Below are 13,069 nucleotides of genomic sequence, written 5' to 3'. Positions count from 1 at the left end.
CCAGAGCCTAAGCTTCACAGTGCTAAGCTTAGAAACCTGCTTTAAAAGTCATCGTTCACTACAACCCACTAATTCACAAGGAGCTGGTGTGGACAGCAGAATGACAACCGATTCTGTTGTGGAATTGGACAGACATGGCATCTTCATGACGGAGCATTCTTCTCTGATACAGAAATGCAGATGGCATTTAGTATTATGTTAACGTTCATGCAGTCAGAAGAGAACTTGCAGGCAAGATCTTCTGAGGTAGACATGCACGAGTCTCCTAAAGGAACCAAGCAAGGGACTTTCAGTGCTCACGTTACATCAACGCAATCGCTACTGACCGGTGTGCCTGCGGTGCAATCACTCTCTTTTCAGTAAACACAAAAGGACCAGTTCAGAACAGAGGAGATAGAGAGCCTACCTCTAAGTCAAGGGAAGACGGCGTCGTCATGGAGCTGCCTCTACAACTGGTCATACTAATGCCCCGTGTGCTTGGTAAGGAAGGGGTTCTTAACTTCACCACATCCCTCGAGAAGATCCACCTCTCTCCTCAATGAATTACACAGTATTTTTGAAACCTTAATTTTGACATTTCCTTTTGGACCTTTTTTCCCTTTAGGGACGTATACTTTTCCCTTTAATAGTTTTAAACTGTTTAATAGAGATGTATATGTTTAGAAGAAGAAAAATAGGGTATGAAGTTACCTTTTGTTTTTTGGGGGGTTAATTTTTAACATTTATTCATTTAATTAGAGAGAGAGGAGAGATGAGGAGGGAGGGGGAAAGGAAGAGGGGGAGGGAGGGAGGGAGAGGAAGAGGGAGAGGGCGCCTTTATGCACACATGGATGTCAAAGAACAACTTTGGGAGTTGATTTTTCTCTTTGGATCATGTGAGTCCAAGGGATTGAGCTTGGGTCATCAGTCCTGGGTCTTGGTTATAGGAGCATTTATCTACGGAACCACGGCACCACACCTAAAGTTACCTTTTTATGACCTTTTATATATTTTCGTTTGATTTTGTAATTTCAGTGCAGTCGTATAAGTAGCACTTTACTAGCATTTTCTTCTCTCTCTCAGAGCACAAGACTTTGACAAAGTTTTTAGTCATTTTTGTAAACCGTCCTTGATTTTCGTCTTTGATTGCAAAAGCTCCCAAGTGGTTCCTAGGAGCCATATCACAGATAAACAAGTAGGATTTTATCGAGTCCTCCCTCTTAATTCATTCATATTTCACCTCCTATAATACAGGGTGATTTTTAGCTGATTAAAATCAACACTCATATTTTATTCATGCTATCAGCATATTTTTATCATAATAAAATGTTCATTTGTCTATACAGTGAATATGTATATTGCTTTTAGTAGGGTAGCTATTTTATCATGTTAATCCTACTGATCCATGAGCATGGGCTATTGATCCAAAATTTGCTCATTTTAAATATATCTTTTACTCGCTCTTTGACAATTTCAAGTATGTCTATAACATATTTTGTCCGGACCATTATTTTAAAACCACTTTCTTAAAGTGATGTGATCTCAGGTTTTCAAGAGGAAGAAGGCATGGGAATCTTTATGGGTGAGTTTCAAAGTTCATGAAAACCCGACTCATTGCAGAGCTAGAATACAAATTGCTTCTTATCCAGAAACAAAAGCAAATGAAGGAGAGAGAAGAGAAGACTCAGAGCCACCTAAGATTTATTTGAGGATTATATCCCTAGTAGTCACTGGTATCTGCTGCTAGAATGTTTTTCCTAATTTAACTCCCAGGCTCAATTCTAAATTGTTCCTGGTAGATAAAATGGAGCTGTACACTGCCCTGTTTTACATTGAAACACGTTGATGAGCCTGTTAAAAGGTAGACCATTGAAGTTACATATGATGTGCCAAAGTCGATCTTTCTCTAACTCCTTTATGGCCCTTAAATGAAAGGAAATTTGTCTCAAACCAGTTTTCTTATATTTCGTATCAACTCACTTCTTATCTTTCTAGCACCTGAGTTATAGGGCATTAAGCTTTACCCTAATTTACAGACTAAATGTATCAAACGGGTTGTAAAGAAGAAGTGCGACTTATATCAGTTAAGCACCTGAAGCTAGGCTTCTGACACACACACAAGTGAAGAGTGTCAGGAGAAATCAAATTACCAAAACATAGTAGAAAACAAGCTTATAAAAGGGCCGACGGTTAGCCAGTCAGTGGTAGTGCACGCCTTTAATCTCAGCACTTGGGAAGCAGAGGCAGACAGAGCTCTGGGATTTGGGGGCCAGCCTGGTTTACAGAGCAAGATCCAGGACAGGACTACACGGATAAATCCTGTCTCCAAATAAAGGAGGGAGTGGCTTCTATGAGCAACACAAACTTGAACTTAGTACTTTTTTTTCCTTCTTTACTTTGGGGAGGTCACAAGGGAGGCAGGCAGGTGAACCTGGGAAGACAGAGAAGTGAATGTGATTGGGGTGCATTGTGTGAAACTCCCAATGATCAATAAAAATAGTATGTTGGGGGGGGGAAGAAAGAAAAACAAAAACAAAAGCAGATGCGTGTATCGTTACTATGAGGATCAGATTGTAGAGTGTTTGTACACACTGCCTCCTGCCTTCAAGAGACAGATAGTGGCACATAAAATGGACCGAGCCCCAAGGGACATGGTGGCCTCCTTTTCTGTCAGTCCCATGGTGAGAAGTAGTTACTGAGACAACTCACCATCACCGTTAAGGTTGTGTACTACCAACCTCGGACTCTGCCATTCCTAAAGTATCAGCTTCTCATCACCGGTTTCTCTCACAATTCCAACAGTTCTGGGTCCCAGAGTACCTACAATGCCAAATAGTAGAGATGGTGGTGATTTCTGTGAATACCTTTACTATTAAAGTTAAGCAGGGGAAAGGTCCCAGAAAAAAAAAAAAAAAAACCAGGAAACTTCCTTTTATATCACAACATGGTCAAATTGGGTCACATAGTCTCAAAGTAACCATTGGTAAAATGAACCAGGTTATCATGACTAAGAAGATTTGCCCGTGAGGTGTGATTGAGTTATCTCCCCGAACCACTGTTATCCAGAAACAACCAAACAATGTAATTGTTGTAAATTGTAGGGAAGGAATGGGTTATTTTGTAGATTGTAGATACTGTTTATGTTTTATGCCCACAAAAAAATCCACGGACACATAACAGAAGCTAGAATTTGGGAAGAAGAAAGCAAAATTGCTACCTTTCATAATTCATAGCTGAGGTATTTAGTATACAGACTAAGCAGTGCCAAGCGCGTGGCACTTTTCTTTGTGGCATTCTCAATAATTTTCTATGCGATGCGTCTTCTCAGTACAGTCTCCCGCAATAATTTCTCTAGGCAATAGCTCTGAATAGGAACTTTTCTTAACGACATTTTCTGAAAGACATTTATTACATTTTATTTAAAGCAGGTGAGACTTATTCAAAGCACACTGTTATCATATCGGACACATACGTATACAATTTATTCAGTCAGTCAACCTTTATTTACTTACTAGTAAGAAAATTTCAGGGCCTAGGAAACTAGCCCAGTCTGGTGCAAACCTCTATCATTTAGTAGCTGTGCTTTAAGTCTCCTCACAGAAAGTCTTCTTGGCACATGAATGATAACTCCTGATTAATGAAGTTTGTTTGTAAATACCAGATCCACTTATATCCTCAAAATGCTTTTTAAAGTACCTGAATCTCGCATCTTAGTAATATTGCCTACCTTTGTTTATTAATATACTATCTCAGGCTACAAGAGCAAACGAAGCATTTTTCTTCCAGCCATTGTAGTTACCACAGTTGGAGCAGTGGATTGATTTCCAAGCTTTGCTCCACTGTGTGGCGAAACAATGACAATCTGAACAGGGTGATGAAAGGGGGCTTTGTGCTGAGAGCTTAAATTTTTCTCTCAAGTGCCTGCAGCTCAGAAACAGTGAGGGTTCGGAGCCGAGCTTCAACAAAGCAAAGGAGAATGGGAATTCCAAACCATTTATCTGCAGTTTCTATAGATGGCGTTCTGAGAGCCAATTGGCTTGAACCGACTAACCCGTCTTCTTCAGAAACCGTCAATGCACCTAATTTTCTCTTCCCATATAAAAGTGCAGAAGTAGCTTCAATTCACATTGTGCTTTGGAGCATATAAAATTGATCAGTGGAAGATGTCAACTCCAAAAGAAATAGTGAACAACAACAAGAAAGAAAAGAAGAAAATCACAGCCATCACCAACAATGAGGTAAACACAGATTTAGAAATCACCCAGTCTGTGTTGTTTTTGTTCCCCTCTGGGGTGTTCTTGTTCAGCTTTGCCATGAAATATAAGGAAAGAAAGAAAAAAATGGAGGAATGAAGGTAGGAAAAGTTTGAACGTTGTCATTTTTATGACACTGTACAACACACTTGAAGTCTCCCTAATATGCTTGAAACATCTCTTTTTGACTGTAACCTTGTCTGTCTAGCTGAAATCTTGGGAGACCCATTAAAAAGCATAAATGGTCTCCAATGTGGGCTGGCAATTTAAAAACAAGTGTGGTTTTTGTAGCTGCAGTAATAAAATATTTTCTTAAAATAGAAATGGGTATGAAATTAGCATTGTTAATTTTATGAATTCGTTATCAAATGCTTTCAGAAGCAGCTTTAATGTCCCATGATTTCAGAGAGTTGTGTCCTTAGTGTAGGGGACTTTTCAGGTTTATGAAAGATTTCTTGATTTTTTTTGTCATTATTGCAGTAACTGAATGTTTCATTTTTGGTTGGATATTTGGTTTATTTCTATTATTTCAATCCCTATCCTGTTTATCTGAGAGAACAACTAATGTAGTGATGAATAGAATGTTTATTTAAAATAATACTTATAAAATTTATGCTGATTAAAATTACTAAATATAATTGAGGGAATGAGAAACTACACTTGTTCACATTTTTTATAAAGTTTATCGCCTTATAATAAGTATAAATAATGCTCTTTTTTTTTTCATCTCGAGGCTTTGGCTCTAACTATTATAAAATTCACTATCATTTTACAGTCCCTTGCCAGAAATGATTGCAAAGAAAATTATGCCAAAATAAATTCATAGCGTTGAACTGTATGTTTATCAGAAGATCTCATTTCTTTAGATATGCTTAACTTTGTGGCAATCTTGTTAACACTGTAAAGAGAAAAAAAAAATCTCCCAGGTGTGGCTAGGCAGGCTCCACCCCCGTGGAACCCAGCCACGCTCCTATACCCCAGGCTCCACCCCAGTGAAGACCCGCAAGGCCTTCTGGGAAGGCTGTCGACAGTGGGCACAAGGCCAACTCGAGTAGAGCCGGATAAGATGGCGGTTCGGACGCTGCAGACAGTGCAGGCAGTTCACCTTGAGTCAGATGCTTTCCTGGTTTGTCTCAATCACGCTCTGAGCACAGAGAAGGAGGAGGTGATGGGTCTGTGTATAGGGCAGTTGAATGATCATGGGAGGAGTGATTCCAAGCTTGCGTACGCCGGAGCTGAAACGGGCCCAATTGCGAAAAAGATGGATGCCATCAGAATTGTTCACATTCATTCTGTTATTATCTTGCGACGTTCTGATAAGACAAAGGACCGAGTAGAAATTTCTCCGGAGCAACTGTCTGCAGCCTCAATAGAGGCGGAAAGGCTAGCTGAGCAGACAGGCCGCCCAATGAGAGTTGTCGGCTGGTACCATTCCCACCCTCACATAACCGTTTGGCCTTCTCATGTCGATGTCCGTACACAAGCCATGTACCAGATGATGGATCGAAGCTTTGTAGGACTGATTTTTGCTTGTTTCATAGAAGACAAACCCACAAAGATTGGCCGTGTACTCTATACCTGCTTCCAGTCTGTACAAGCGTCAAAGAGTTCAGAATATGAGAGACTTGAAATCCCAATCCATATTGTGCCTCACGCCACCATTGGGAAAGTGTGCCTCAGGTCAGCAGTCGAGCTGCCAGGGATCCTATGTCAGGAAGAACAAGATGCCTATAGGAAGATTCACGGCCTTACACATCTGGACTCAGTAACCAAGATCCATAATGGCTCTGTATTCACCAAACATCTGTGCAGTCAGATGTCTGCGGTCTGTGGGCCTCTCCTACAGTGGTTGGAGGACAGACTGCAGCAAAATCAGCAGCGTTTGCAGGAGTTGAAACAAGAAAAAGAAGACCTTATGGAAGAGCTGTCTTCCCTAGAATAAAGCAAAAGAACAAAAAATTGCGCAGAGGTAAATACTTGGCATACAGTTTATAAACTAATTCATTTCAACTAATTTTGACAAAGTACCAAGCTGACCCAAGGAAGAAAGGGCATGTGCTTCAGCTAACTGAACCTCTACTGGCCAACAAAATAAATTCTAACAGTACCCCAGAATGTTTCATGGGTTTAAAGTAAAATGGGGAACCTTCTAGGAAGAAAAAATCATATTAGAAAAATCTTCAGGAGACAACTTTAAGTTCTTTTAAGTTTTTAAGTTAACTTTGGAGTTATTTTTTTTAAACTTTAGCTGAAATGTATAATCCAGAAGAAAACAGAGTAGATATGCTGGACTTTACCAAAATTAAAACAACTTCATTTTGTTTAAAGAAGAAGTAAAAGAAGAAAAAGAAGGAGGAGGAGGAGGAGGAGGAGACGACGACGACGACGACGACGACGACCACCACCACCACCACCACCACCACCACCACCACCAAGAAAGAAAACAACACAGGAATTTACTTGCATTCTCTAACAACTATGGGAAAATAGTATATGATCAAAACTCAAAAGCAAAACAATTAAGGAGGACATTGGAAGACATAAATAGACATTTTCTACAAAGAACATGTGTAGATGGCAGGTCATGTGATAAAAATATGTTGAACTTCTTAAGTCACTGAAGAATGCAGATTAAAACTAGAGTGTGACATAGCACGCACTTGACAAGATGGCTGAAGCGATGACAGTGAAAATACCAGATGCTATTAAGGACAGGAACTATATTTCTCTTACAGCAATGACAAGGATGTGAAGTACAACTACTCTGCAGAAGAATTTGGAAATCTTTGACAAACTTAAATATATACTTAACATACAACCCAGCAGTTGTACTGTCATGGCATAAAAACCTTCACAAAATTTTATTTGAGAAAGCCTCATATTACAAACAACCCATGTATTTCAGAATGGGTAAATAAACCATTTCTGCTCTGGAATATTACTCTGTGGCAAAAAAGGATGGACCACTAATATGTGCAACTTAGATGAACTGTGTAATATAGTAAGTGTGTGTGGTGGGGGGTAATCTCAAAGGTTACTTGCTTAACAGTTGCGTTTCTATAACATTGTTGAATGTCAGAACTATGGAGAGAAATAACAGAAATGATTCCTGGGTTCAGAACTGCATACTGTTTACTATATGTGTTACTGTTATACATTATATTATGACATAAGAATTAGTTTGGGCTGATGAGTGGTTTTGTATCTTACTTCTACTGTTTAGTTCATAAAACTATTCCTGTGCTAATATTTTTTTTTATTAACTTGAATATTTCTTATATACATTTCGAAAGTGTTATTCCCTTTCCGGTTTCGGGCAAACATCCCCCCCCTCCCTTCCTTATGGGTGTTCCCCCTCCCCCCCCCCCATTGCCGCCCTCCCCCAACTGTCTAGTTCACTGGTGGTTCAGTCTTAGCAGGACCCAGGGCTTCCCCTTCCACTGGTGCCCTTACTAGGATATTCATTGCTACCTATGAGGTCAGAGTCCAGGGTCAGTCCATGTATAGTCTTTAGGTAGTGGCTTAGTCCCTGGAAGCTCTGGTTGCTTAGCATTGTTGTACATATGGGGTCTCGAGCCCTTCAATCTCTTCAGTTCTTTCTCTGATTCCTTCAATGGGGTCCTATTCTCAGTTCAGTGGTTTGCTGCTGGCATTCGCCTCTGTATTTGCTGTATTCTGGCTGTGTCTCTCAGGAGCTATCTACACTTCTGCACTTCTTTGCTTCATCCATCTTGTCTAATTGGGTGGCTGTATATATATGGGCCACATGTGGGGCAGGCTCTGAATGGGTGTCCTTCAGTCTCTGTTTTAATCTTTGCCTCTCTCTTCCCTGCCAAGGGTATTCTTGTTCCCCTTTTAAAGAAGGAGTGAAGCATTCACATTTTGATCATCCGTCTTGAGTTTCATTTGTTCTAGGCATCTAGGGTAATTCAAGCATTTGGGCTAATAGCCACTTATCAATGAGTGCATACCATGTATGTCTTTCTGTGATTGGGTTAGCTCACTCAGGATGATATTTTCCAGTTCAACCATTTGCCCTCTGAATTTCATAAAGTCGTTGTTTTTGATAGCTGAGTAATATTCCATTGTGTAGATGTACCACATTTTCTGTATCCATTCCTCTGTTGAAGGGCATCTGGGTTCTTTCCAGCTTCTGGCTATTATAAATAAGGCTGCAATGAACATAGTGGAGCACGTGTCTTTTTTATATGTTGAGGCATCTTTGGGATATATGCCCAAGAGAGGTATAGCTGGATCCTCAGGCAGTTCAATGTCCAATTTTCTGAGGAACCTCCAGACTGATTTCCAGAATGGTTGTACCAGTCTGCAATCCCACCAACAATGGAGGAGTGTTCCTCTTTCTCCGCATCCTCGCCAGCATTTGCTGTCACCTGAGTTTTTGATCTTAGCCATTCTCACTGGTGTGATTTATATACATAAAAACTAATTCATTTAAGATCTAGTGGCAGCAAATAATGTGCCACTGTCATAACGTTGGCTTCAAGTTCAAGTTCTACAGTCATAGAAGATCTAGGGGAAAATTAGTATAGGGCATATGGGGTCTTGGTGCTTTCTTATAATTTATGGTGAGTCTATAATTACACCACACACACACACACATACACACATTTTTTTAAAGAGTGCTAGGATAAAGCATTTTAATTAATATGGCCTCTGAAACATTTCAATCTGCTTGAGTCTCATTCTGCTAGTGTTTGTGGCACGTGCTGACACACACAGGCCTCAGACAGCAAACAGGATTCATTTATCATTTCTTAGATTTCCCTGAAATGATTCGTGAGATGAACCATTTCCTGAGAATAACAACCATCTTGAGCATCCCCATGCAACAGCACGTTATCCTGGCAGAAAGTGAAAGCGAGATGTCTTAAAAATCTAAGAAAACTCCCACCTCAGACACACGAAAAGAATGTATCTGCTGAGTGTGCAGTGTGTCACTCAGGGTTGTTTTTAAAGCTATGTAAGAGGAGCCTGGCATCACTCAGTATTGTCAGACAGCAAGCAGTCTTCCACTTACAACAGTTTGGGACAAAAAAAAGTATGAGCTTAGTAACAAAATGTGCCAGTCTTATATCTAAATTGTTCTGGGAACTAACAAGCCTAGGGGACACACATATTCAGTTTTATTTCCGGTTGTGCTTTCTGGATTCCATGATGCAGATATGCAGATTACCCTAAGTGCAGTATTAACCTTTAAGGATAATTTCTACAGGAATTCAAAGGTATCTGAGAGAGTCATACCACAGTGGTGTAGGGACATAGACCTGCTGGAGTACAATGGTTCTCAACCTTGCGAATGCTGCGACCCTTTAATACGGCTCCTCATGTTGCGGTGACCCCCCAACCATAAAATTATTTCTACTGCTACTTCATAAATGTAATTTTGCTGCTGAATCATAATGCAAACATCTGGTTTTTGATGGCCTTAAGCAACCCCTATGAAAGGGTCATTCAAACCACCCCCCAAAAGACTATAGCAGCTCTAGGTAAGATATCTGTGTTTGGAATCCTGGCTCTGCGCAGGAAACATGTTCATTCTGGTCTGTATGCTCTGGACACATCAAAGCATTACATAACTTACATACTTAGATAAGAGTTTTATTGGCCTCACTACATTTTTCATGCATTACTTTAGATGCATGTTGTACTCTAATGAGAGAGAGAGAAAGGCTGTGTGTTTGGGTGAGTGGGGAAGTTGGGGAGGAGAAATTATAATCAGAATATATTATATGAAAAAAATCTGTTTTCAATTAAAAATAATTTTAAAAGACATCCTAGCAGATTATAGGGGCTTACCTCCAAGCCTGAAATCCTGAGTTCAATCCTTGGGGTTCACATGATGCAAATAAAGAATTGCCCTCTGACCTCTGTGTACATATACTACGGCATGTGAGCGCACACATCATGCACACACACACACACACACACACACACACACACACACACACACACACCCTCATTCTTCCTTATATCTGCTATGGCTATGACCATATGGCCTCTACATAGACCTTTCTCATGATCAGAGCCTATGAAAGGCAGCTTTCCTGAGAAGGTGCTACTCATGGACAGACGTGGAATCTATATCCTGACTATGCCTCATGCTCACCACCTACAGGTCTAGGGTCAGGTACATCTTTCTTTACAGAAAGGAGAGTTAAGATAAACACAAGGAACGGGGGACAGTATAGCAAATCTAGGCACCTTAAACGCACTGAGAAAGCTTGTAAGTAAACCGAAAAAAAAAAATGACACCTTTTGACACGTGACCTCAATTTCTTTTCTGTATGTTGTATGTTAACTCATGTCAATCCTTTACAGTATTTTTCCCACCTTTTAATTTTTTTCCCTTTTTTTCTTTATTAACTTGAGTATTTCTTATTTACATTTCGAGTGTTATTCCCTTTCCCGGTTTCGCCAACATCCCCAACCCCTTCCCTCCCTTCTTTATGGGTGTTCCCCTCCCCATCCTCCCCCATTATCGCCCTCCCCAACAATCACCTTCACTGGGGTTCAGTCTTAGCAGGACCAAGGGCTTCCCCTTCCCTCCACCTTTTTAATTTAACCCTTTTATTGTATCTGTCCCTAGAAACCAGCTGCCACCCACCATAACATAGCCCTGTAGTCTCTTGCTTCCCCTTTACATCTCCCAAGAAAACGTATCTGACTGAATTGCAGAGAAGGTGCACCTTGAGGTCTGCTATGCTGCTCGCCTACGGATCCTCGGGCTACGGAAGAATTTAAGTGAAAATGACAGCAGGCGTTCACAGTTTTTCCAAGTCCTTTCACAGTGAATGTGATCATATTTCCTGGGAACCTTACCTGGCTTTGACACTAGTGTAGGGTTAGAGTGACCTTTAGTGAAGGGACATTGACAGGCCAGCTCCTCTTGGCCTGACCTGTTAAATGGAGGAAGTACCTGGCTATGTCTGTCAGCAACTCTCTGAACATCATAGGCAGAAAGGGTGTGGCTCCTGACTGAGCCTGGGAGTTGAAATAGGACCAAGAAGGCTGCACTGGCCTCACACCTCCTCCATGGTAGATGGAGGACACTCATGAAGTGAAACTCCCTAAATTCTGCCCTCTTTCTCTAATCCCAAAACACCCGTGTCCTCATATCTCCTGGACTATTTTTAATGATCATGCCAACAATAACTTACAGTTTTGGGGTCTTATGTATCATAATACTTTCTTTGGTAATGTTTTTTGATAACTCTTCTGTTTGGCCTTGAAGTTTCATGTGCTTTTAATACAAATTGCAATACTTAAATAGAGGGGGAAATGGGGGTTTCTGTTGAAATCATGCAGTATAATAAAATATCTCACTATATAACCTGAGAAATATATACAAAGTTTTAGATCTAGAGATAGACCTAACTAAAGTTAGGATAAAAGTGAGGGACTAGAAGGAGGTTGTCATGACAACAATGATTCTGATTTTCTGCAGGTATACCACAAAAATGAACCTTTAAGAGACTTCACTACGGGTTGAGGATTTGGCTCAGTGGTGCTTTCAAGCACAAGGCCCTGGGTTCGGTCCCCAGCTCCAAAAAAAAAAAAAAAAAAAAAAAAAAAAAAAAAAAAAAAGACTTCACTATTTTGTCTACATTGTACTTTAGCCGGTGGCCATTTTGTGTATTTTTTGCTGAAATTTTTGCCTCACCATTTTTCCTTGAGATTTAGTTTTGTGTTTGAAAGTGTTTTCAATCCAGCATTATGTGTACTAAACTCACATTGTCAGATTCAGTCCTCATAAGAACAAACACTTTTAACATTGTTCATAACTCAGATTTATGCCATATTGAGAACATAAAGACATAGAAGGTAATAATTCTACCAGAAATTTGGCATTGACTCTATCTTTCCAACCTTTTTAACATGAAAGCCCTTTATTTAAACAATCTGTGTAATGTCTCATTGCTTATATTTAGCATCCAATATCCCTTGTGCTTTCAAGTCTGAAGCTATTTAAGACAAGGTTAATACTATTACCTTATAAATTACCACAATTATTTGACCCCTGTTGATAATTTCTGATATTAAATTCCTACAAATGTCTTCGCATTAAAATGTATTTCAGCAATAATTCTTGGTCAGTGATTCCTAGAATGACTATGAACCCTTTCACGTACTTTGATACGTTCTATTATTTTGGGTCCACAGAGCATGTTCCGGTTCTACCCTTCCTCACAATTACCCAGCTCCTTGTATGCTGACCTTTGCTATTGATATTTAACCAAAATGCTAGGTAACTGCATCCTTTTTTAATTTTCAGTTTTTTATTGTAAAGAAGGAATTGATAAGGCTATCTTTTCTTATCTTTGAGCACAGGCTTTTTGTTTATATCCAAAATAGTTTTTCTTCAGTGTGCTAAAATTTTGTTCTCCCAAGCTAGATGACTGTGCATATAAAATTATGCAATCTGTTTCCTGTTATTTAGAGAACATGTGTTTCTCATTCACCAGTAAATAGATTTAAAAGAAAATCATACTAATCATACACCAGTACCGAGTATTTAAATGGCACTGCAGTGTTCGGCTAGCTGAAGAGACCTAGATCAGGAGATGTCCATGTAGGACACGTGGCTCACAGAGAAGAGCCGCATGTCTGTTTCTTTATATATTTTTATTGAAATCATTCTTTGTACAATATTGCTTCATCTCCTCCCAGATGATACCAACCTCCTCATCCATCCAACTCCATGCCTTCTTTCGCTCCTTTAGAAAAAACAAACAGGCAAATAAAAAGAAGACAAAACAAAGACAGAAAGAAAAAAGAGAGAGAAAGAAAGAAAAAAGAAAAGAAAGAAAACATACATC

At 39.8% G+C, this 13,069-nt stretch overlaps 2 protein-coding genes across 3 annotated transcripts in view; both read left to right on the top strand.

The window, feature by feature from the left end:
* Syt1 (synaptotagmin 1) overlaps window positions 1-13,069 on the top strand; it is a 340,885-nt gene that overhangs the window by 131,162 nt on the left and 196,654 nt on the right. The gene's annotated exons all lie outside the window — the stretch shown is intronic.
* LOC116908820 (lys-63-specific deubiquitinase BRCC36-like) lies at window positions 3,389-6,498 on the top strand. The gene has a single exon (XM_032912242.1). It carries the CDS (start codon window positions 5,299-5,301, stop codon window positions 6,172-6,174), a length of 876 nt encoding a protein of 291 aa, XP_032768133.1. The 5' UTR covers window positions 3,389-5,298; the 3' UTR covers window positions 6,175-6,498.

This window comes from Rattus rattus, chromosome 1, assembly GCF_011064425.1.
Source record: "Rattus rattus isolate New Zealand chromosome 1, Rrattus_CSIRO_v1, whole genome shotgun sequence".
Taxonomy (NCBI): Eukaryota; Metazoa; Chordata; class Mammalia; order Rodentia; family Muridae; genus Rattus; species Rattus rattus.
Note: the sequence above shows the minus strand (reverse complement) of the source record. Positions and strands in the feature narration are given on the sequence as shown.